We start from the raw sequence: 24,288 nt of genomic DNA, 5'->3' as shown, positions 1-24,288 counted from the left end.
TAGGTGCGAGTTATTGACAAAAAAAAAACTCCGATGACCTTAGTGTGACGTCACTCAAGGCCAAAAACGTAGTGGAGCAACAAACCTCGCAAGGAGTATTTATGAAGACGCGACTCCATATGCTTGAGATAGTCTTATATCATTTCGGGCGAGTTTATGAAACTAGACAGGTTGAGAAAGTAAATGCAGCGAAGACCTGTAATTTTTTTCCGAATAGTCATAAAATCGATTTAAGTAAATCACATCAATATAGCATTGCTTATACTCTCCGTGGAAAATATTGGGAAATACTGAGATTAGATCCGTGGGATCGGATCCCATGCCCAATTTTTATCCATGCACACCTCTGACTACAGCGTGTCAACTTTTTTGCACTTTTTTCATTACGCATAAAATTTACCCTTATTGCCTTTAAAATGAAAAATTCGCCGAACATCGAAAGGCACCCAAAACCGACTGTGCGCCAGGTGCTTCTCATATCAAACAATTTCATCGGTAGGTACAACTACAAACAATTGCATACATGTTAAAAAAAAACACTTGAAGTAACACCAAATAAGCAAAAAGCTCTCCAGTAAAGTCTCTGAGTCAGCCGCCGAGGACAAAGAGCTGGCTGGCGCGCCGGCGTTCTCCGCGCTCCCGTACCCACCTCTGCGGTCGACCCCAGTCCTCCGCCAGCTGCCTGTGACCGTCCTGCCACTCGAGCCGTCCGCACTACCGACCTCCGCCGGGCAACTGCGCCTCCAGCAGGTCACCTCCCCACTGTCCGTCCGTGCCTGCTGACCGCCGGGCGCAGCACACAACAGCCGCCGGGCCGGGCACGCCTCGATCAGGCCGCGAGCATGTGATCGGGCCGGCCGCACCAGGTATTGATTGGAGCCAGGGCGCCGGCGCAGCTGCGACCGCCGCCGAGCGAGCTGCAGCCGTCACACACCGGCCGGTCGGCACACGGACACAGCGCGGACACGGGGCGGAGCACGCCGGGACAGCGGCCTTCTGCCGGCGGCCCGATATAGCGGCCCCACCGACAGTCGAGTCGTACCGGCAGTGCACACAGAGACGCTGCAGGGTCCACCGGACACCACTCGACCCCGGGTCATCGGGCGCCTCACTCGAGGGCCTATCGCCAGCGCCCCGCACCGAGCGGCTATTTCAGTCCACCGAGGCCGGTCTGTGTGCCGAGTATCAGCCGACACGAGAGCTCATTGACCCGAGATAATCCACTTTAGCGTGCCGTGTTTGTCGACTTTATCCCTGAACACACGGGCCGATAGTGAAGTGTAATGTGGACATAGCGCAGAGACAAACGGCACCCCGATAACGGGCAAAACTGGAGGACAGCTAAGGTCCATAATTCTAAGCTTAGGCTGGTACAATTATAAGTCGAATAAAAATTATCGAAGCGAGACGCAATGCTTACTCGTTTTGCAGTGTGTACTTGGCGGAGCCCTTCTCGCTGGCCATCCTGAAACTGTAGATTACTGCATACGCTCACAAGTACCTACACTCAGACACATTTCACTTTGCGAAAAAAATGTTCATAATGTCGCAGGATATAGAATAACAACAATGGAAAAAGAGGCACAGAAGGAAATGTCGCGATACTGAGAAACGGGGCAAAACAAGAAGCCTGTTTGGAAGAGTTATATTCTCTCGTGATAAACCAATCACAGAGCCTCTTATTTTTCAGAAAAAACATGAGGTATGTCGGTCAGTAAGAGGACAACGGGCAATAGTGTTTATTATCACCCGATGTGACGTCACTGTAACCCGAGGGGGAAGACCGAAACATACCTTTTGGCTATTGCCTAGGGCGTAGCCGAGGGCAATAATGCTAGCCGAGGTCTTCACCCGAGGGGTACAGTAACGTCACAGTAGGCAAATTTTTCCTTTCGTCCCATGAAATCAAAGCAATCTATATTTACATAAAATAGTATTCCTAATAATATATAAAGAATGCATAGGGGAAGGAGGGTGAATTGCGCCACCTTAACGAAAAACGCTAATTGTAAGAAAACCGCTGGAGATATAAGCATGCACTGGTAACCATTTCAAAGAGGAACTCATTGGCTACGATTTAAGAGCCTCCCGATCAATTGAGAATGTTTCGTTTGCTTCTGACAGCTGCTTTTTCAGAAACATGCAAAAGGGCGCATTTGCCAACAACTGCTGTAAATTGCGCCAGGGGGATGGCGCAATTAGAACCCAATTGCGCCCTATAATTTAATATGGCTAAGTGATTAATTGAGACGGAATGCATACACCCCGGCAGTCTAATGTCATTGCGGCTTACTTAAACATTTATAATGTTATTCAGGCTGGTTAAATAATAAATGTAGATATAAATCGCGATGTTTTTTGCCCAGGTAGATAACTTTACATGTGTCCGTACGCTTGTAAAAGTGCAACAAAAACGTTTACTGTAACCGACTAGATATATGTGATCGTATGCGCCTATACAGTTAAATTTTCAATCGTTTCTCGCAAAATTAATCATTTTATCGTTTTGAAAACTTAATGACATCAGTTTTTAGTTTTTTATCATAGCTGTCACTTCTCACGCCTAAGTCCATGTTAAAAATGTCGTATTTTGTCCATTACACCACAAGCCGTAGCCTAAATGGCAGCTGCATTATAAGTTTGACGAGAGAAATAATTTGCGGACTGACGACAGCGGGCTGCTCCCTTGCCTGACATCAAGCTCCTGCTTTATTGCAATCAGTTAATGATGCATTCATACTGTCGTGATATAATGACTACACTATTATTCTATTTGCGCCCCCCTGGCGCAATTGCCATGGGCGCAATTAAAATTGAGGTACTTTTTAATAAAAGCGTAGAGGTTATCATAAAGATGTTGAAGAATGTTTACTGTTTCAGTGAAATACAATGAAAAAATGGGGTTTCTTTCTAAATATCACTCTGAAAATCACACAAATATCGCAAATTTGTATAGCCAACGGCTCAAAATACTGCAAAAAAGTTAAGAAAACGCCAAAACATCTTTGATGGCGTAATGAGCCTTGCTAATTGGCTTCATCAGAGAGTTTGGGCCATAAAATGATCTATCCAGTGGTGAAAATAATGTTTTCGAACACAAAAATCTAAACATGCCACTGAATCCGTGGGAATGTTGGTGGGCGCAATTGGTTAGGAGGGCGCAATACACCCACTTTCCCCTACAAGATACATTATTAGGCAACAAAATGTTATCGATATAAAAATTGGAGAAGTGCATACAGATGGGAAAAATTGAAAACCGGGAATTCAGCGGGGAACTTTCAACGTTGACATAAGGATCAACAGCATTGCAAGACCAGCACGCCTTTCACGTATGTTCAAACATATTGAGAAATCAATTAAAACAGATTATATATTATATCGAGAAATAAAAACCGAGAAAAGCAAAATACATCACGGAACCTGACAGCTACCACATGCCACGATCACAGCCATTATCTAAACTTAACTTTTTACCGAAGCACGTTATCAGTTGAATAATGATACATATTGTTTGTTGATTTTGAGCAAGACGTTACAGCGGTGCAATGCATTGGAGCATCGCGTTGTTTTTCCCATTGTAGTGCCTATGACGTAAACCGTCAGCTGAGGTCGGCCCAGTGTAATAGGTCTATACTCGCCGCGACTGAGACAAAGGAGAGACAGCAGGTGACTCAGCTGAGACAGCAGGTGACTCAGCTGAGCCAGCAGCTGACTCAGCTGAGCCAGCAGCTGACTCAGCCGACTGGCGGTCTCACTGCTGACTGACCGGGCGGCCGACCCCGCTGACCCCTGGGCCCTGTTTCACCGGTGATAGCAGCACGCCACTATCAAATTGCGCGAGCTGACGTAATGTGATGACGTCATACTGCTGACGTAAGGGGCAATTCTGGCGCACGATTGCCGCAATATTGTTTTACGTCATCAACTAAATGTTCGAAGTTTACGTCCAAATTTTCCTTAAACCTAACTTCTTTTAAATACATCATATTAAGAAAAATATATAATAAAAATAAATATACTAGAATGACTGCGTAAACTCTTACTATTAGTCTCATACGTCACTTAATGCTGCGGCCAAGGTCGCGGCCATCGTGCGCCGGAACTGCCCATAACGTCAGCAGTATGGCGTCATGACATGACGTCAGCTCGCGAAACGTGATAGCAGCTTGCTGCTATCACCGGTGAAACAGGGCCCTGGTCAGCCGCCGACCGCCGTCAGACCGACCCGGCGGGAACCTCGACTGTTGTGACGTCACCCGGCCACCGGCACAAGGACTTAACACCCCTTCAGCCTGCATGCGCACACAATCACCCCAGCTAACACAGCAAGACAAACATCAAACATCAGCCCGCCTAAACATTATAGCGAGTGTCACAATGGCAGGTGGTAGCGGTCGGCAGTAGCGGTCAGCGGCATCCCGGCAAGAGCGGTTCGTTGGTCACTGCTCAGCAGAATCCCGATACGGGAGGTTCGTAACGCCATGCGGGACCAGGGGATCACAGTTGTGTCCCATGTGCCGCGGCAGGCTGCCAGCGTGCCCACTGCGCACTGCTCACTGCACAAGTGTGCACACGGGCACACGGGTGGGGGTGGGGGTGGGGGGGGGAAGGACAGCCAATGACGTGACGTCACACCAAGCAGTGATGTGACGTCATGTGAGATGATGTGACGTCATGTGAGATGATGTGACGTCATACCGCGCAGTGATGTGATGACATACCGCGTAGTGAGGTGATAACATACCGCGCAGCGATGTAATGAAATGCGCTGAGCGGCGCAGCGGAGTATGTATGTATGTATGTATGTATGTATGTATGTATGTATGTATGTATGTATGTATGTATGTATGTATGTACAGCGGCCAGCCACTGCGCCGCGCCGGCGAGTGGCGGTGGAAACGGTCTATTACGGACGGTGTGTGCACGGGCCAGTTGTGGCCGGTTCAGTGACGCGGCCAGTGAACACTGGACACCACAGCGCAGCAGAGCCTGAGTCAGCTATGTCGTGATGGGCTCATGGCACAGATCCGCAGCGATGGGACCGTCCAACAACAACAACAACAACGCCCGAGAACGGGGAACGACATCTGACCATTCCTTCTCCGCTTCAGCAGGCTATTTTCAGAGCTAGAGAAGAATATCCGAAAAATAGGATCATCGAATAAAGATCGAAGTTATCATTAGTTAAATACCTACACTGAAAAGCGCTATTTCAAAAGGGCAGGCAATTATTGAGGAAAATATCATAATAACATGAAAATTGTCTCGGGCAAGAAAAAATTGCGACAAAACCAAGTTTAATCTTGAATGTGCTTTCAACAACGCTTTTATGCTCGTGTATACGTCATTGCAAATGGCTGAATTATACACAAACGGCTGCATCCCTATCATGATCCAGCATCCAGCAGTGTGCCTCAAAACCGGTACGACCGGCTTCATGACCTTCCCTGCATGACGGAGGTAAACACAATCGAGTCGCACGGTCCGGCTGACAGGTGCTGCCGACGCGTGGTTAGCTGTGACTGCCGACGCGTGGTTAGCTGAGACTGCCGACGCGTGGTTAGCTGTGACTGCCGACGCGTGATTAGCTGTGACTGTGACCAGCATAAGGAGAACGATAGGCGGCACTTTAAAGGTAGTGTGCCAGCTTTCTTGGACCATATGGAGTTAATGACCCGGATAAGGAGAACCGGATTTTTAGAACTTATCCATACCTTCAAAACTTATGGAAACGTCTTAAATTCTTCAAATTTTGAGTACCCCAGTGCGAAATTCGCCCCGACGGGCTGTCGGTCGTACCCCAACCACATTTCACACCACTATGAACAATAAATGCACACACTAAAATCGCTATTACCGATAGGCTCATCCAATCAAGTTTCGATAAACCCGTTCATCATCATCTCCTGCGGTTTCGAACACGCCTGTTAGGTGGCTTCTGATGCTCGTCGAGGTCGGAATTTCCAAATACGCGTGGTGCGTCGGGCCGCGCGCTCTGACTTCGGCCAAGAAAAATGCGTCAGCTGATCATTGTCATTTCTGCCACTTGCGTGTGGTGTAATGGGGTCATAACTTAAGAGACGGCTGTTTCATATCAATTATTTTACATAAAATCATATTTCAAACCACAAATTAATGTTCGACAGCCAAATTTAAGAAACAATACCAATACAGGCTTACAGTTTAAGGCTCGACATTGTGTTGTCTACGATTAGACAGCTGATAACTCATTCCCGTACGTCGTATGGTCGTAACACTATAATGACCTTTGCTTATTGTCACAAGTGCGCCGCATTCGCGATTGTTGCCCGACGCCTGTTTGCAGGTGAGCCCACTACAGTTGTTATACATATCTAAAAACCGATAAACTTTTAGGCGAAAAAGGCACTATTCCAGGCCCATTTTTGATTTTTTTGCGATATTAGGTAAAAACAGAAGCTTCTTATCCTAGGAAAAATAAAACGGGAAATCTTTCAAAGGTGGCACACTACCTTTAATCTGGTGTGATTATGGTGAATGACTGCTTTTCCTTGTTTTGTTTTTGGCTTTGCTAGTACAAATAAGTCGAAGGTGGCGCGCGGATCCAAAGGTTCATTCGCTGCACCACGCAGCCGGCGCATTCGCTACCACTTCATTGGCTGGAGCCAATCAGGTTGTCACTAGGTGGTAGCCTCATCAGCGACAATCCTTGCTTTCTGAAATGGCATACCAGCTTTTCATTGACCCTGTGGCCCCCAGTACAGACAAGTTCCAGCCCCCGGCGCGACGGGGGCCTGCGACTCACCTGGGTAGCTCAGGCATGGCGCCGCTGCAGTGGAGCAGATGGCCGGGGTTCTGACTCTGAAGTCTGAACTGACTCGGACTCGGACTCTGTCTTCCAGCCACTCCGCCGCCGCGGTCCGCCGTGCGCCGTATGAGGGCCGACCGGCCGGCGCGGCGGTCCGGCCCGGCCCGGCAGCCTGCGGCCACGCCGGGCACACGTGATCAGCTGGCCCGCGGCCCGGCGGCGGCTGACAGGTGAACGCCGTACCCTGCAGCGGTGGCGCCGGCCCCGCGGCGGGGGGGGGGGGAGGGCTGGGAGAGCCGCGGGGGGGGGGGGGGGCTCCACACACAGACAACCCAGCGGCGCCGAGCCCCGGGGGACACGTGCCGAGACCGTGGCTGTCGCAGCCGCCTGCCCCCGGGCCGCGGGCGGGCGAGACGCTGCTCAGCTGTCACCTGCGCGGCGCCTTCTTTGTTGAAGCTTGAGCTGGCGCGAACGAGGACAGTGCGTCCAAATCGTGATGATATAAATGACTTCAGTCATCAGTGACCTTTAAAGGTAGTGTGCCACCTTTGAAAGATTTCCCATTTTATTTTTCCTAGGATAAGAAGCTTCTGTTTGTACCTAATATCGCAAAAAAAAATCAAAAATGGGCCTGGAATAGTGCCTTTTTCGCCTAAAAGGTTATCGGTTTTTTTGATATGTATAACAACTGTAGTGGGCTCACCTGCAAACAGGCGTCGGGCAACAATCGCGAAGGCGGCGCACTTGTGACAATAAGCAAAGGTCATTATAGTGTTACAACCATACGACGTACGGGAATGAGTTATCAGCTGTCTAATCGTAGACAACACAATGTCGAGCCTTAAACTGTAAGCCCGTATTGGTATTGTTTCTTTTATTTGGCTGTCGAACATTATTTATGGTTTGAAATATGATTTTATGTAAAATAATTGATATGAAAAAGCCGTCTTATAGGTTATGACCCCATTTCACCACACGCAAGTGGCAGAAATGACAATGATCAGCTGACGCATTTTTCTTGGCCGAAGTAAGAGCGCGCAGCCCGACGCACCACCACCGCACCACAAAGCCCCGGGCTATCACATGACACCGGGAGGACGCGCGGCTCCGGCTTGGGTCAGCGCACGCTGCCCTGACTCGGCTACCTCGCGTTACCGGGGCCCTGGCTTTGGGCGTGGTCTACCGCACCACCTAACAGGCGTGTTCGTAACCGCAGGAGCTGATGATGAACGGGTTTATCGAAACTTGATTGGATGAGCATATCGGTAATAGCGATTTCAGTGTGTGCATTTATTGTTCATAGTGGTGTGAAATGTGGTTGGGGTACGACCGACAACCCGTCGGGGCGAATTTCGCACTGGGGTACTCAAAATTTGAAGAATTTAAGACGTTTCCATGAGTTTTGAAGGTATGGATAAGTTCTAAAAATCCGGTTCTCCTTATCTGGGCCATTAACTCCATACGGTCCAGGAAAGCTGGCACACTACCTTTAAGCTCTGGGGAGCCATAACCAGTGGAGACTGGACCGCGCCGGGCAGCCATGGGTGGGACGAACTAGATCATAGATGACTTAGTTGACGACAACGTACCGAAATCAAACTAAAATAAAATCAAAACATAAGGCATACCTGTTAAAGAAAACAAACCTACAGAGACATACAAATCGAGCAGAAAATGCCAGAAGCGGGGATAATGAAGCTATGTATCTACAAGTTGTTTATCACAGTTTTTATATCGGTGTCAGTCAAATTCTTGACCTCCTCATGATAAGTCAATGGGGTAGGGGGAATCATTTGCCTCATTTTTCAAAAATAAGCGTCAACAACAAGATTCAACAACAAGAGAAATTGGATACCGTTTGCTGTATTGAAATCATCCCCACTCCGGGAAATCAAGTGGAATCTTCCCCTATCACATACACCAGTGAAGGAAATTAGGTAGGTACTCCAGGTTAGTCCACCGATATTTATTTATAACAGGATGAAGGGAAATGGGTGGACGGTGCACCTAATGCACATAAGTGGCTCCAAAACCATTCAATTCATCTCTTTCAAAAGAAATGTTTTGTAACATTTTCGATATGTTTTTGGGCTTAATTGCTAGCTCCATTCATCCTATCTTGCGTGAGGATAGTCATCACTCGGGGACCAGTCGTTGAAAGCAAGAAACAACGACGAGAAGAAGGTCTTGTAAAAAGTCGCAGTGATTGCATTGAGCATTAAATAACGAAAATATTTTTGCCCCCCACCGCCTCAGGCGATCACGCGCCGTCACCCACCTGAGGGAAGCTTCGTTTTTTTTTTTCACTGTTGCCGAGGTTATAATCGAGCAAGAGGTGTCATACATGGTAGTCATGCATTACATTGCAATGTAAGTTCCACAGCATGACGTCACCAGTGTTTTCATGTCTAGTTCGAAAACGCACGTATGGAATTTATCGGGAATAATTTTTATATTAAAATAAGGCGACGAAAGTGTTAATTGAAAGTGCTCACATTTAGCGGTGGTTCCGCAGCGCCGGCGGCCCGATACGCAGCCGATCATGCCTCGGCCACGTGTCGGCTGTTGTTGCCCGTCGACCGACGCGGCGCCCGGCGGCCTGGAGCCGTGCCAGCCCTCCGCCGGGCGACCGACCGCTCGGGCCGGGCGCGGGGCGAGGTCAGCCCCGATCCCGCACTGCGCATCAACGACCGATTCGGGAAACCCGACCCCGCGCTCCGTCAGAGAGGCTCGGAGCCTGTACCTCTAGTCGCTGCACTGGTCACTGGTCATTGGTCACTGATCAGCATGGTTGCGGCACGCAGCTTCCCCCCCCCCCCCTAGACCGCCGGTGCCGTTCGGGAGGCGACTGACGGTCCCAGAGCGCGGTGCTGTCAGTCGCGAAGATACGCAGCTGACTGCTGAGAGAAGACAAAGGCTGTCAGCGGGACCCAGAGAGCAGACAAAGACTGCGTCAGCGGGACCCAGGTGTTGCCCAAACGGCTCAGGTATGCTGCAGATTTAATGGAAAGGCTAACCGTTTTGTTGTCAGCTTATTTTATTCCGGTTTTACCTCTCGCCGGACCTGTCGATTTTCTACATACGCTAGGGCCGTGGGGGGGGGGGGGGGGGGAGAGTACGATTCCCTCGCCGTTTCGCCCCTAATTGAACAAGAGCCGCGTTGATTGGTACATACCCGATTTAATGGTCTCAGGTCAACCGGTGACCTCTGACGTCAGGTCAAGTGCCACAAAGCAGGGGTTTGGTTTTGGTTAATAACTTCGCCAACGATGGTCGCAGAGCCGCGATTTTTGTTTGGCACTCGTGTTTGACGTGCTCATTGCTCAAGCGCGTTGACTAAAGTACTTTTTGGTTGGTTGAGGTCAACTTAAGGTGTTCGTGTTGATTTCAGGTCAAGGTCAGGTTAGAACCACTCAGTTTGCAAAGTTTGTTGGAGGATGTCATACCAATATCCGATATGATTTCATTCAGTGGGTCTTCCTGAGTCCATTGGCGGCTTTTTAGTTTTTCGAATCGCTAGCTCAAATTGATGGGGGTTTATTGATAACTTGAGTGACGTCGTAAACAACGCTGCGCCAGGTCAACGATGCAGAAGTCGGTGCGAATAGGGAAGAATTGGAGTGGACAACTGGCGAGGGTTAACCCTCGCCGGCCGAGGGGGGGGGGGCGGGTGCCGCCCCCCACATAGGGTTTTTCGCGATAGCTCCGAACACGCTGGCGATAGAGAGCTGAAACTTGGCATACCTGACCTTTGATCCAAGCCGCATCTTTTGACACCAACCACATTTTTGGGTCAGGTCAGGTCACTGACCTATGACGTCATAAGTGAACCTCTGCACGGTCTTCAGATGTCGCAACTTCGCAACGCCCTCACTGCCAGAGGAGATGTCACAGGGAAATGAAACTTGCAGGATCTAGTATCCATTATGAGTCCCACAACTTGTATATCTCGGATGTTTCCTAAAGGTCATATGAGGTCAGGTCATTTTCGTGACCTCACCATTATAAGTCAAAGGGGAAAAATGAAAACTGCTATTCTGGCGCCGGGAACGATCTCCAACTATCTCAAGCACACAGAATCGTGATTTGATGCACTCCTTGCAAGGTTAGATGCGTCACTTTTGCAATGTTGACCTTGCGTGACGTCATTTATGACGTCATCAAGGTCAAATTAGTTTTTCGTCAATAACTCTTGATCAAATTGAGCTAGCGAGTCGGGGAAGGCACCAATGGACTCAGGAAGGCCTGCCGACATGACCTCTTTCGACCAACTTCGTGACCTGGGGGTGCTGACCTGACCTTGACCTGAGGTCAACACCCCAAGTTGACCTGACCCGGACAAAAAGTATATCATTCGACGCGCCTGAGCGAGGCGAACACGATGCTGCCAAAATCGGCGCTCTGCGGCCGTTTTTTTTGCGAAGTTATTCACCAAAAACTGAACCGTACCTTGGGGCACTTGACCTGACCTCAGAGGTCACCGGTTGACCTAGGACCTTAAAATCGGGTACCAATCTCTGCGTCTCGTAACGGCGCACACGCTCGTTTTTTCCGCGACGCGCTAGCTCCACCAGGGGCGAAACGGCGAGGGGGGGTCGTACCCGCCCCCCCCCCCTCGGCCGGCGCGTATGTAGAAAACCAATAGGTCCGGCGAGGGTTAAGCATCTGCCCACTGTGGGCAGATGCTTAACCCTCGCCAGTTGTTGCAATCCCCCCTATGGTTTTTCGCGAATAACTCGCGTAAAAAGCGACTGATCGCGACGGAACTTTCAGTACCCTCGCATTGATCAATTTTACACCTACCCTGAAAATTTCATGACCCTGACCCAAATGACCTTTGACCTGTGATCTCTTTTCCGAGACCATGTTTGGCCGGAATCGCGATTCGGCGTATGTCGGCTCGCATTAGCCGCGCGTTTGCAAGCTTTTCGTGGTTTCAAACGTTCAAACATGTGATTTGATGTTGCTCCCATACATTAGGGTGGGTGTCAAGGTCACCTGAAGGTCAGGTCAGGTCATTGACCTTTGGTGACCTCGGTTCACTTTTTCGAGTTTTACATGTTTCTAGGCTAGTTTTTGGAGCTGAATTCGAATTTAGCAGCCATAAAGTAGTTTTGGTGCCTTCGTAACATGTTGCGAAGCTGTCAGAGGCGGTTGACACGTATTACGAATACCCGTCACGACCCCTACCGGTTGACCTGACCTGACCTGACCCGACCTGGTCTAAATGCTTCAAGACATCATCTCTGATCAAAACTAACACGATATTCGTGGTCAGCACCCCAGAAAACCACATAGTAGCCACACTTGACGACTTTCTAACAGGTCCCGATTTTCCCGATTTTCGGGTCATTGACCTGACCTGGAAGGTCACCCGATGACCTAGGACCTTAAAATTGGGTAGCATCGGCTTCCTCTCGTGACGGGCAACACGCTCGTTTTTTTTTTCCGCGAAGCTCTAGCTCGATCAGGGGCCAAACGCGAGGAGGGGGGGGGGGGGGGGTCGTAGCACCGTTGTGCCGTCGAGGGACGCAAAATAGCCTGTACCGGCGAGGGTTAACCAGGCGCGTAACCACCACTGGGGACACTGGGAACCGGTCCCCAGTAACTTTTGGGTTACTGGGGACCGTCCCGAGTAAAACCGGCGGACTCCTCAATTTGCTTAAATAGCCAAATATTAGCCGTTTTCACGACGGCCATCTGGTACACATTTGGTGCAGATTAGGTGCAGATTTGGTCAAATTAGGTTCAGTGTATCTCTTAGTAGCTATCGGCTAGGGTTACAATAATTGCTTATATGCCTGCTTTGTCATATTATCAGAGAGTATCATCGACGAAAACACTGAAAAAAGCATAAAATGAAGATATTTGCTGTATAAGAGATTAGGTGCAGATTTGGTCAAATTAGGTGCATTCGCCGGATAGCCCGTCGTGAAAACGGCTATTGTCTCTAAATCGACGTGAATAGTAATATGTAGTCAACGGAAGACAAAACTATGGATGTTTTGTTTAGCCAGTGCCCGGGTGTGCCTCTCAGCCAACTTCGCCATGGTGGGTGGCCCCCCCCCCCCTTTTTGGTCACACCAGATTATCTCGGAAAGTAATGCGGTAATGCGGTAATGCGGTAAGCTAGAAAAATGCCGTAAAAAGCAACAGATAGCTCGCTACAGTACTTTTCAGAATTACCAATGCATATTTGATCAGTTTATCGCTGAGGTCACTGGAGGTCACAAAAGGTTAAAATTTTCGCGCAATTTTGTTCCCAATTTTGACAACTTCTCACAAATCTGAAATCAGCGCATAAGTCAGAAACCAATAAAGCTGTAGTGCTGCCTGCGGGAAAGCGGAAAAGATTTGTGTATCATAACGTTTGACTCAAAACTTGTATGACGCTGACTTTACCGGCATCACGTTTGTCTCGTCGACACGTGTCGGATTAATTATAAGTTGACCTGAAAAGGTCAACTGGAAAATTTGACCCCTGTTCAATGTCACGGAAAAGGTCATGTTGCATGTCATTCGATTGGTATCGTTGAGCTGAACACATCCATGGTGTTACCGTGTTTTCAGCGCTCTTGCATGCTTCTATCTAAAGTTATAGTAAAAAAAAAAAACTGTTGGAGATGTTTCATGACCTGAGATGACCTCAAGGACATAGAAGGGGTAACAGGTGCAATTGTTCCGTTCAGTGTGCCATGTTTACCCGTGTCATGGTGTTTGAATGTGTTTTCGGCCAAAAGAAGAGCATTTCAATTTTCTCCCAACGACGATGGCGAGGTCGCTAAACTGACCTGACATTCGGTCACCGATGTGAAAACTTAGAGATATACGAATTGTTCATACTAATTTCCTCATACAAAAGCTCGAGTTTCAAACTTCTGTTTATACATTTCGAGCATTCGGAACGGGTTTGGATGCGTTAATGAATGCATTCTATGTAGTAAGAGAGCAATCATAAATATGCGCAAGTGAGAATGAAAGATAGGAAAGTGCTGAGTAGGAACTAGGAAGTAGGAACCAACAGTGTCCGTTTGGCGTTTATTATACAGTCGCTAAGGCGGATTACACCAGAGGTCTGTTTTTTAAGCACTTTTTCGAGCCTTGGCGTCGCTATCTATGTATTTTACTTATACTATGCTCGGTTGTTGTTCACCGAAAGAAAACATATAAAAAAGCAACAATTTTTTTCTGCATTCAGATACGATACACGTGAACAGATACAAGCGTAAACAGAGTAGGAGCTCAGGCCATTCTGTTCAAGCGCTTGATGCTGCACTGTTCGTTCGAGAATCGAGAAGTGGTTCGCATCGATCTGATACGAGCCACTTCTCCTCTCTCCCGATGGCGGCACACATCTCAGGCGCCTTTTTTGCAAAAATTATATCGCACCGCACCCACCCATTCCCCCCATTCCCTTAGGTACTGAGCGCCTGTAGCTGCCGTTGCGGTGCAACACCATTGCTATTGGACCGGCTGGGGTTGAGGTGCAATTGGATCTTTTCCTTGTCACTGAATAAGACCCGCATACATGCTCGCAGCTGGCGGATATTTTAGAGTTCTTGGGCTTCGCTGGGTGTCCTTCCCTGCTTCGTGCGCGCTTGAACATGTCCTTCCTCCTCTTGCAGCACCCTCTGATACGCAGCGGTGGCTGAAACTGCACATTCTCCCCTTCTTCGCCGCTCCCTCGTGTTTCGGTTCGCACTGGGAGGGGTCACGGCGTCAGAAATGTGCACGAATCTAGGAAAATGGAGCTGGGATCTCATCCTACGGGATCATAGATCCCGTAGAACTGAGCTGATTTGGCTTGTTCACGGTTTTCGCTACCTATACAGAAAATCAGCGCCGTTCATTGTGCGGTCACGCTGCGTATGGGTCATAAATCATCCGTGTGTGAGACTCCGTTTGAACGACATCTTCAGCTGGCTATACTGACTCAAACGTCAGTCACCGTCACCTGTGGCGATCTGCCGCACGTCGTGCTCTGCCCGCCGGCGTCAGCAGGGCGGCTCAGTCGTCCTCGTCGCCGGCCGCTGCCGACAGCAGCTGGGCGGCCCCCTCCAGGCGCGTCCCCTCCAGCACGCCCGTGTCCTGGACGGCTCCCAGCGCCTCGCGCGCGTCCCCCGACGCCAGACCCTGCGCCACGTTCAGGGCATCGCGCACGCCTTCCAGCCCCAGGGAGCCCATGATGTCCTCCTCCTCGTCGTTCATGTGGAAGATGGCCTCCGGGTCCTCGGGCGGCGGCTGCAGCTCCTGGCCCTCGCCCAGCGTGCACGGCCAGCTGAAGAGCAGGTAGCCGGGCGCCGTGAGCTGGTCGCCTCCCCAGCGGCGCGCCAGGTCGCAGGAGGTCTGCAGCCAGCGCGCGCCGGCCAGCACGGCCACCTGGCAGAGGACGACCAGCAGCAGCACGCCGTACGCGGGCGCCAGCAGCTCCAGCGTCAGCTCCGAGAGGAAGGCCGCGCAGCCGCGCTGGTTCAGCTGCCGCTGCCGCACGGCCTCCCGCTGCGGAGGGCTGTACGAGCGGAGCTCGAGCCGCCGCAGCCGGCGCCGGTAGTCGCTGGCGTTCAGCGTGTTCACGAACAGCGCGGACGGCACGGCCACCTCCTCCGGAATGTCGGCGCTGAACCAGGCCTCGCCCACCAGGCCGGCCATCATAGAGGCGAGCGTGGGCGCCGGCTGGACGGCCGCCCAGTCGCCGCCGGCCGCCGCGGTGCCGTTGCTGGCCGCCGCGGTGCCGTTGCTGGCCGCGGCTCCAGCCGTCGGGGCCCGTCCGTCACCTGCGGCCGGCGCGCTCCTCCTGGCGCGGACCCTGGCGCGCTCCTGGCGCAGCACCTGCTCCACCTGGTGCGCGGAGAGGAGCGCGCCGTCGGCGTCCCGGTACCTTCTGGGCGCGCTGTCCGGGAACAGGCGGGCCATCTCCTTGTCGATGTCGGCGTGGCGCTGTCGCTGCTGCTGCTCGGTGAGGCGGTGCGGCGCCAGCGTCCACAGCGAGTCGCACGGCCCCAGGTGGGTGGCGTTACAGCAGCTCCAGGGCGCCCACGGCACCAGCCACAGGCCGTCCCGCATCCGCCGGTCGCCGGTGAACAGAGACAGCTCGTTGACCTGCTCCGGGTCAGCCCAGGCCACGCGGAACCAGTCGCGGTAGAGGGCCGAGCCGCAGCAGCCGCCCTCCAGCTGGACACGGTCCACGGCGCTCTTCACGGCCGGCCGGTCGTCGTACTCGGTGATCGCCTGCCTGCCGGGTCACACCGCACTGCCGGGTCACACGGCGCTGCCGGGTCACACAGACACTGCCGGGTCACACCGCACCGCCGGGTCACACGGCACTGCACTGCCGGGTCACACCGCACTGCCGGGTCAGACTGCCGGTAACAGGGGAACCGCCGGGTCACACGGCACTGCACTACCGGGTCACACGGCGCTGCCGGGTCACACAGACACTGTCGGGCCAGTTGTCTCGGTAGCATGGAAGCTGTGGGGCCACGACACGGGCACTGTCGGTAACAGGGAAACTGCCGGGCCACACGAGGCACCGGCCGTAACACGGGTACTACTGTCGGTAACAGGGAAATTTGGTAACATAAGATTGAGAACTTTGGTTAACAGGGTAACTGTGGATACCATAAGAACTGCTGCTGACAGCTATTGTGCGCATATATTAAATGTTTCGTGACTTTACTATTAAGTGATGCACTCTTTTTTGAAACAAGTGCCTTCGATGCCTAGCACGTATTTTTATATCACTAGGGAAAAGGGATCTGCAATTTATAAACCAACAGGTAATTTAGACGGATTCTTTTACAACATTGCCCTCGACTGAAGACTTCGGCAGGTGACCCGCGTGCCATCGACCCCTTCCTTCATTCCCCTCACCTCACCGTGGCAATCAATGCATAACTAAGGTGGATGCTCGCCAATCTTCAGTGGCACGGTATGCTTTTTTACTACTTACCCTTAACCCTCGCCGGCCGATGGGGGGGGGACGGGTGCCCCCCCCCCATAGGTTTTTTTCGCGATAGCTCCGAATACGCTGGGGATAGAGAGCTGAAACTTGGCATACCTGACCTTTGATTTAAGCCAGATCTTTTGACAACAACTGCAGTTTCGGGTCAGGTCAGATCACTGACCTATGACGTCATAAGTGAACCTCTGCACGGTCTTCAGATGTCGCAAATTCGCAACGCCCTCACTGCCAGAGGAGCTTTCACAGGGAAATGATACTTGCAGGATCTAATATCCATTACGAGTCTCACAAGTTGTATATCTCGGATTTTTCCTAAAGGTCATATGAAGTCAGGTCATTTTCGTGACCTCACCATTATAAGTCAATTGGGAAAAATGAAAACTGCTATTCTTGCTTCGGGAACGATCTCCAACTATCTCAAGCTCACGGAATCGTGATTTGGTGCTCTCCTTGCAAGGTTCGATGCTTCACTTTTGCAATGTTGACCTTGCGTGACGTCATTTACGACGTCATTAGGGTAATTAGTTTTTCGTCAAGAACTGAGCTCCCGATCAAATTGAGCTTCCGAGTCGGGAAAGCCACCAATGGACTCAGGAAGACCTGCCGGATCGAATGCTATGCGACATGACCTACTTCGACCAATTTCGTGACCTGGGGGTGCTGACCTGACCGTGACCTGAGGTCAACACCCGAAGTTGACCTTACCCAAATAAAAAGTATATCATTCGACGTGCCTGAGCGAGGCGAACACGATGCTGCCAAAATCGTTTTTGCGAAGTTATGCACAAAAAACGGAACCGTAGGTATCTTGGGAAACTTGACCTGAACTCAGAGGTCACCGGTTGACCTAGGACATTAAAATCGGGCAGCAATCTCTGCGTCTCGTAACGGCGCACACGCTCGTTTTTTCCGCGACGCGCTAGCTCTACCAGAGGCGAAACGGCGAGCGGGGTCGTATACCCCCCCCCCCCTCCCTCGGCCGGCGCGTATGTAGAAAACCAATAGGTCCGGCGAGGGTTAAATTCGGGAGCATTCAGGATGCAACTTCGGATAAACGATTTATCTCTCCCTTGAGATATGGTCAGGAGTGCATGAGGTAAGCCTCTTCATATTAGGAAAAAAAGCAAGTTGTTCCTCATTCCACATGCAAGACTGTACAAGCAGTATGAAAACGAAGAATATTCTGCTTCAAAACGTGGCTTCTTGAGATGGGTTCACTTAAAATACGACTGCCCGTCCCACGCTACACTTAAAATACGACTGCCCGTCCCACGCTACGCTTAAAATACGACTGCCCGTCCGACCCTACACTTAAAATACGGCTGCCCGTCCCACAGCTTCACTTAGCGGCTACCGCACTAGGAACTCGATTCAAATTTAACGACTACAGGACAATGTGGTCCCTTTTCAGATGTCATACCGGAGCCCCAGAAGCCATGCTCCCATTCAGAGAACTTCTTACCGGAACCCCAGAAACTGGTCTCCTCTCAGGATTTCTTACCGGAAGCCCAGAAACTGGTCTCCTCTCGGGAGTAATTCTTACCGGAACCCCAGAAGCAGGTCTCATCTCAGGATTTCTTACCGGAACCCCTGAATTCAGAAACTGGTCTCCGCTTAGGATTTCTTACCGGAACCTTAGAAGCTAGTCTCCTCTCAGTTCTTACCGGAACCCCAGAAACTGGTCTCCGCTTAGGAGTTCTTACCGGAAACCCAGCTGGAACGCGTCGGTAATGAGCACCCGTTGTCGGAACAGTGCTGCCATCTGTACGATGGTGGCGATACTAACGCCGAGATCGACGGCCAGCCACATCAGGAAGCAGGCGTGCCAGCGGCGTCTGGAAACGAAAATAAAATATGACACTCAGTCTTAACGAAGAAAATGAACCAGGCTTACCAGTCAGCTCTACATGTTGCATGTCGAATCATTCGGGGCCGCTGGGATAATTCCATAAATTTATATGATTTTCTTTTTTGTAAGGAGAGCTGCAAGCTGCAACAATCATGGCTCCCTTTCGTCCTAAATCTTTCCAAAGCATGGATCTGTCCAAAAGCTGTCCGAGAGCTGGATATGGAAACTAGCGGTACCGAATTCTCGATCAGTATTGCTGAGATGAGCACATAAAAGGTTCATACTTCTACCATGTCACCATCGAAAGTTATTGAAAAGCTCTGGTGACTTTTTATCAGAGGCGAGCGTAGGGGACTCTTAGTCAACTACTCCTCTACCCACTCCTGGTCCGCATGTAGCGGAGCTAACTCCATCCGACTCGCATTTCGGAAAGTATCACTTACGTCACGGAAAGCATCACTGAAACTACAGACACTCTTCTAACTGGTCCCCAATCGTGGACCGAATTTGAGCACAATCGGCCCAGCCGTTCTCGAGATCTGGAAACGGCCCCTGCACGTACGCACGTGCAGTAACACCCTAACTGTAACACATAGGAATGTATTGCCGTGGATGCCTACCTAGTGCCTATACGCCAAGTTTCAGTGGTATATCCCCAGTAATTGCCGAGTTATTTAAATGGGAACAAACTTGGCACCTCTTCTCTTTGCATTTTGCACGTGCAATGGAGGTGACCAACATGCATCGATAGTATCCGATGTTTCGTAGAAGGGAATAGGGATGCAGCTAGCCTACAAAAACTACCGCAAATCAATCGCCCCAGCAGTTGCTGAGATATGGGCCTCTCAAAACCATAAGGTGTTTTTGCCATTTTTGCAGGAAACGTGATGGGGCCGTAATATCGCCCTTGCTAGGTACTAACTGGGAGACTTGATGGCTACAGTATATGAGTGTGCCGCCGGCTGGTTTGGCGCCAGCGCGGCACGTTCGGCCGCCTCACCTGGTGTCCTTGTATCCCATGTCCTGGCCGACGTTGGGCCGCCTCACCTGGTGTCCTTGTATCCCATGTCCTGGCCGACGTTGGGCCGCCTCACCTGGTGTCCTTGTATCCCATGTCCTGGCCGACGTTCGGCCGCCTCACCTGGTGTCCTTGTATCCCATGTCCTGGCCGACGTTGGGCCGCCTCACCTGGTGTCCTTGTATCCCATGTCCTGGCCGACGTTGGGCCGCCTCACCTGGTGTCCTTGTATCCCATGTCCTGGCCGACGTTGGGCCGCCTCACCTGGTGTCCTTGTATCCCATGTCCTGGCCGACGTTGGGCCGCCTCACCTGGTGTCCTTGTATCCCATGTCCTGGCCGACGTTGGGCCGCCTCACCTGGTGTCCTTGTATCCCATGTCCTGGCCGACGTTGGGCCGCCTCACCTGGTGTCCTTGTATCCCATGTCCTGGCCGACGTTGGGCCGCCTCACCTGGTGTCCTTGTATCCCATGTCCTGGCCGACGTTGGGCCGCCTCACCTGGTGTCCTTGTATCCCATGTCCTGGCCGACGTTGGGCCGCCTCACCTGGTGTCCTTGTATCCCATGTCCTGGCCGACGTTGGGCCGCCTCACCTGGTGTCATTGTATCCCATGTCCTGGCCGACGTTCGGGCGCCTCACCTGGTGTCCTCGTATCCCATGTCCTGGCCGACGTTGGGCCGCCTCACCTGGTGTCCTTGTATCCCATGTCCTGGCCGACGTTGGGCCGCCTCACCTGGTGTCATTGTATCCCATGTCCTGGCCGACGTTCGGCCGCCTCACCTGGTGTCCTCGTATCCCATGTCCTGGCCGACGTTCGGCCGCCTCACCTGGTGTCCTTGTATCCCATGTCCTGGCCGACGTTGGGCCGCCTCACCTGGTGTCCCTGTATCCTATGTCCTGGCAGACGTTGGGCCGCCTCACCTGGTGTCCTTGTATCCCATGTCCTGGCAGACGTTCGGCCGTCTCACCTGGTGTCGTTGTATACCATGTCCTGGTATACAACGACGCCTGGCGCCTCACCGGTACAACGCAACGCCTGGTACAACGCCTGGTACAACGCATGTCCTGGCGCCTCACCTGGTGTCCTTGTATCCCATGTCCTGGCCGACGTTGGGCCGCCTCACCTGGTGTCCCTGTATCCTATGTCCTGGCCGACGTTCGGCCGCCTCACCTGGTGTCTTGTATCCCATGTCCTGGCCGACGTTGGGCCGCCTCACCTGGTGTCCCTGTATCCTATGTCCTGGCAGACGTTGGGCCGCCTCACCTGGTGTCCTTGTATCCCATGTCCTGGCAGACGTTCGGCCGTCTCACCTGGTGTCGTTGTATACCATGTCCTGGTATACAACGACGCCTGGCGCCTCACCGGTACAACGCAACGCCTGGTACAACGCCTGGTACAACGCATGTCCTGGCGCCTCACCTGGTGTCCTTGTATCCCATGTCCTGGCCGACGTTGGGCCGCCTCACCTGGTGTCCTTGTATCCCATGTCCTGGCAGACCTTGGCGCTGGGCAGGTGGAAGGCGGCCAGCAGGACGGCCGTTGTCGTCAGCAGTCGGCTGACGGTGTCCGGTTCGTAGTCGCGCAGCAGCGCGGCGCGCTGGCGCAACTGCTGGCGCACGTGCAGCGCCAGCAGGTAGAGGGCCTGCGCCAGCAGCGCCACGGTCAGGTGGAGGAGCAGCAGCGCGCTGGCCAGCCGGCCGCGGCTCTCCTCCGAGAGCAGCACTGGACACACGGCCATGGCAGGGCGCGGCCGACCGGCGCCGAGCCGCGGAGATGGCTGGGTGACGGGAACGGAGGCGGCAGGAGACAAGGGCTGACAAACAAACTCGAAAAATAAACTATAAGAATATTTGAAAATGAGCTTTTCAAAATATTCCGACTGGCACCTGAGTTGTGAAAGGTCCTGGTGTCAGGTGTACACCAGGGTATATTGAATTAGATTGACCGTCTCTGTTGATCAAGGGCCGCAAGTGCCGGTTTGCACTCATTTTTCCATAATCTGATTCAAAGCTGATTCTTCTTCATCCTCGCATGCTATCAATTTAAGTGTTCCTTCATTTTCCTTGTGTTCATTAGTCCATAGTGCATTGGATGTTTCAAAAGCAAGCAAAGTCGGACAAAATCTTGCTGAACTTTCACTTTGCTGCATAAACAGTAGAGTATAAGTATTTCACTATGATGGACTTCTAATCTAAATGTGTCGGAGCTAATGTTTCTAAGACAGATAGTATGTGATAGAGTCATTGTTTAGTCCTCGCCTGTGTGCGGCGTTTTCCAGCGTCCAATGTGCACTGTGCAGGGGAGGGGAAGGGTCGGTTGGACACTTTCCCCGCCGTTCGGCCCCTGATCAAGCTAGAGCTTCGCGGAAAGAACGAGCGTGTTACCCGTGACGAGAGGAAGCCGATGATACCCAACTTTTAGGTCAGGTCCTAGGTAATTGTTTGACCTTCAAGGTCATGTCCATGACCCAAAAGTCGGAAAATCGGGACCTGTTAGAACTTCGTAAGGTGAGACTGCTATGTTTTGTTTCGGGGTGTTTATCATGACTTTCATGTTAGTTTTGATCACAGACGATGTCCTCATGCATTTAGACCAAGTTGGGTCAGGTCAGGTCAGGTCAGGTCAACCAGTAGGCGTACTACCGCCTACCGGGTATCAATAGTAGGTGTCAACTGTCAAGTACCACTGACAGCTTTGCAACATGTTACGAAGGCACCAAAACTACTTTGTAAATGTTCAAATGGTTGCTTAAATCGAATTCAGCTCCAAAAACTAGCCCAGAAACATGTATGTATAACTTGAAAAAGTGAGCCGAGGTAATCAAAGGTCAATGACCTTACCTGACCTTCAGGTGACCTTGGTCCTTGACATCCACTCCAATGCATGGGAGCAACATCAAATCACATGTGTGAACGTTTGGTGTTCGTTTGAAACCACGAACACATTGCAAACTCGCGGCTAATGCGAGCCGACATACGCCAAATCGCGATTCCGGCCGAACATGGTCTCGGAAAAAGGTCACAGGTCAAAGGTCATTTGGGTCAGGATCATGAAATTTGTAGGGTATGTGTAAAATTGATAAACGCGAGGGTACTGAAAACTTCGTCGCGATCGACCGCTTTTCCGCGAGTTACTTGCGAAAACCCTTAGGGGTTGCATCAACCCTCCGTGCCGGCGAGGGTTAAGTTTTTTTTTATTGGGAGCTTTCGAAAGGATTACAGCTTTTTTCGTCAGTCTAGGAAGAAATATTAAAAAAAAAAACAGACGAACACATATAAGCACAAAATAGTAAATAGTTTAAGCCTATAAGTGGCAGGTGGTTGTTTTCATCCATCCCTTCGTTTTTTTTTTTTGTTTTTTTGTTTTAAGTCTTCGAAACGACTGAAGCTAGGATGCTGAAATTGTCTGACTTTTCTTAGAACTAGGCTGGGCACATTCCCTGAAAACTTCAAGCTAATTCTTTCAGGGGCGGTTTCAGGGCATCGGTAATTGGGAGGTCTTATTCGTGAAGTGAGTCAGTTGGGTGAAGACCACGATGCGTGCATCATAACGGTAGGTATGCATTTTGTAAGTAGATCAACATTATTTGCAGGCATTACAGGTTCACAAGCGAACAAGAGATGGATCATAAGCGGTTTCAGGAAAAAGAAAGGGAGGTCGATTTCACCTCCCAAGTTCGGTTCCCTGACGCCGCCTAAATTACCAATCTACTTTTAGTCAATCTGTCACACATTTTAACATCAATAAGACCATTGCCAATCCGTTTTGGTGATGCACCAACGAGAAACCCGAATTTTTATGTATTTTTACTTTCAAGTACTTCCCAAATATATTTACCTGTATCCGTCTATGCTTTTTTTAATGCCCATTTTTGCAATGCATGTTAATTTTCAGTTCATTCTGCATCGATTGGCGGTAGTTGCGTCAAAATTGGTTAAAAAAACATGGCCGTGGTGATCAGTTGAAAAATGCATCCGAAATTTGCAGCTTTTGCCCCTCTGCTGCCCCCCCCCCCTATTTGTTTTTTTGGGACTTGATTTTTTTTTTTCAAAATGTAAATCACGTTGAGTGGAATCGAATGCCGTTTGAATTTGGAAAATCGGAGGGTTAGAACTTGAGATATCAAGGGAGGTCCTAAACAGCCCCCTGCCACCAATAGGGGAGCCTGCCACTAATTGGGTTATCTAAAGGTACGAACAGAACTGTTTATATACAAACAGTTTACAAGTACCTACAAACAGAACTGTTTTGTACTTATACGTGTTAGCCTCCTTTTATAACCAGCTGCGCCCCCTGGAGGTCCTGGATTTCCACGCCCTGCTGGGGGTGTTGGACCCCCTTTCCAACTCGGCTCCTGGGCCAAGTAGTGACACGCTGTAGGTGTCGTTCGGAAGAGCTTCCAACATTATGAAGAAATCACTTCGGTCACTTTTAAGTTCAGGTCAACAGAGGTCATCTAAGATAAAATTTCGACACCTGCTAGGTCAAAAATTTTCGATAAAGCGGCGCGTAGCTCAGGAATGAATATAGCTACAGCACCGGCAAAAGCGCATTCGATAGCTCTTTCAATGCACTTTCTGTGTAATTTCCTCATATATGACCTAAGTTCAACAATTTAGCCTGAAGGGGTCAAAACTGCAAAAATAGACCTTTCTGCGGAAGTTTTTT

At 50.8% G+C, this 24,288-nt stretch overlaps 2 protein-coding genes across 14 annotated transcripts in view; both read right to left on the bottom strand.

The window, feature by feature from the left end:
• LOC122365767 overlaps positions 1-7,269 on the bottom strand; it is a 30,190-nt gene extending 22,921 nt beyond the window's left edge. For 3 of the 12 annotated variants that reach the window (XR_006253793.1, XM_043337258.1, XM_043337259.1), the window contains exon 1: positions 1,421-1,567. Coding sequence is in view for 8 of the 12 variants with exons in the window: in XM_043337258.1 (XP_043193193.1) it covers positions 1,421-1,464 (44 nt within the window). In the remaining 4 variants the exon portion in view is untranslated. Of the gene's footprint in view, positions 1-649; positions 849-1,420; positions 1,626-6,787 lie in introns of those variants that run through there. The other 9 variants (XM_043337269.1, XM_043337266.1, XM_043337270.1 and 6 more) reach the window with 8 other exon arrangements.
• A 6,394-nt stretch (positions 7,270-13,663) lies between these two features.
• Positions 13,664-23,174, bottom strand: LOC122365766. Of its 2 annotated transcripts, none has more exons than XM_043337256.1 (3): positions 21,087-23,174; positions 18,455-18,586; positions 13,664-16,022 (listed from the first exon to the last, which is right to left on the bottom strand). In XM_043337256.1, exons 1-3 carry the CDS (start codon positions 21,356-21,358, stop codon positions 14,798-14,800), a joined length of 1,629 nt encoding a protein of 542 aa, XP_043193191.1. In that variant the 5' UTR covers positions 21,359-23,174; the 3' UTR covers positions 13,664-14,797. The 2 variants fall into 2 exon arrangements, with proteins under 2 accessions (XP_043193191.1, XP_043193192.1); XM_043337257.1 differs by lacking the exon at positions 21,087-23,174 and adding an exon at positions 19,601-20,698 and having other exon boundaries at positions 13,796-16,022.
• Positions 23,175-24,288: the final 1,114 nt, after the last annotated feature.

This window comes from Amphibalanus amphitrite, unplaced genomic scaffold, assembly GCF_019059575.1.
Source record: "Amphibalanus amphitrite isolate SeventyFive unplaced genomic scaffold, NRLGWU_Aamphi_draft 000762F_arrow, whole genome shotgun sequence".
NCBI classification, from domain to species: domain Eukaryota; kingdom Metazoa; phylum Arthropoda; class Thecostraca; order Balanomorpha; family Balanidae; genus Amphibalanus; species Amphibalanus amphitrite.
The sequence above is the reverse complement of the archived record's forward strand: the minus strand, read 5'-3'. Positions and strand labels throughout refer to the sequence as shown.

What these genes read in the sequence shown, in the direction of transcription:
- LOC122365766 (XM_043337256.1), bottom strand. Translation starts at nt 21,358, where the DNA reads ATGGCCGTGTGTCCAGTGCTGCTCTCGGAGGAGAGCCGCGGCCGGCTG. An exon ending in ATGGGATACAAGGACACCAG is followed by an intron (nt 18,587 to 21,086) that starts GTGAGGCGGCCC and finishes TTTCGTTTCCAG; the next exon opens with ACGCCGCTGGCACGCCTGCT. An exon ending in GCGTTCCAGCTGGGTTTCCG is followed by an intron (nt 16,023 to 18,454) that starts GTAAGAACTCCT and finishes GTGACCCGGCAG; the next exon opens with GCAGGCGATCACCGAGTACG.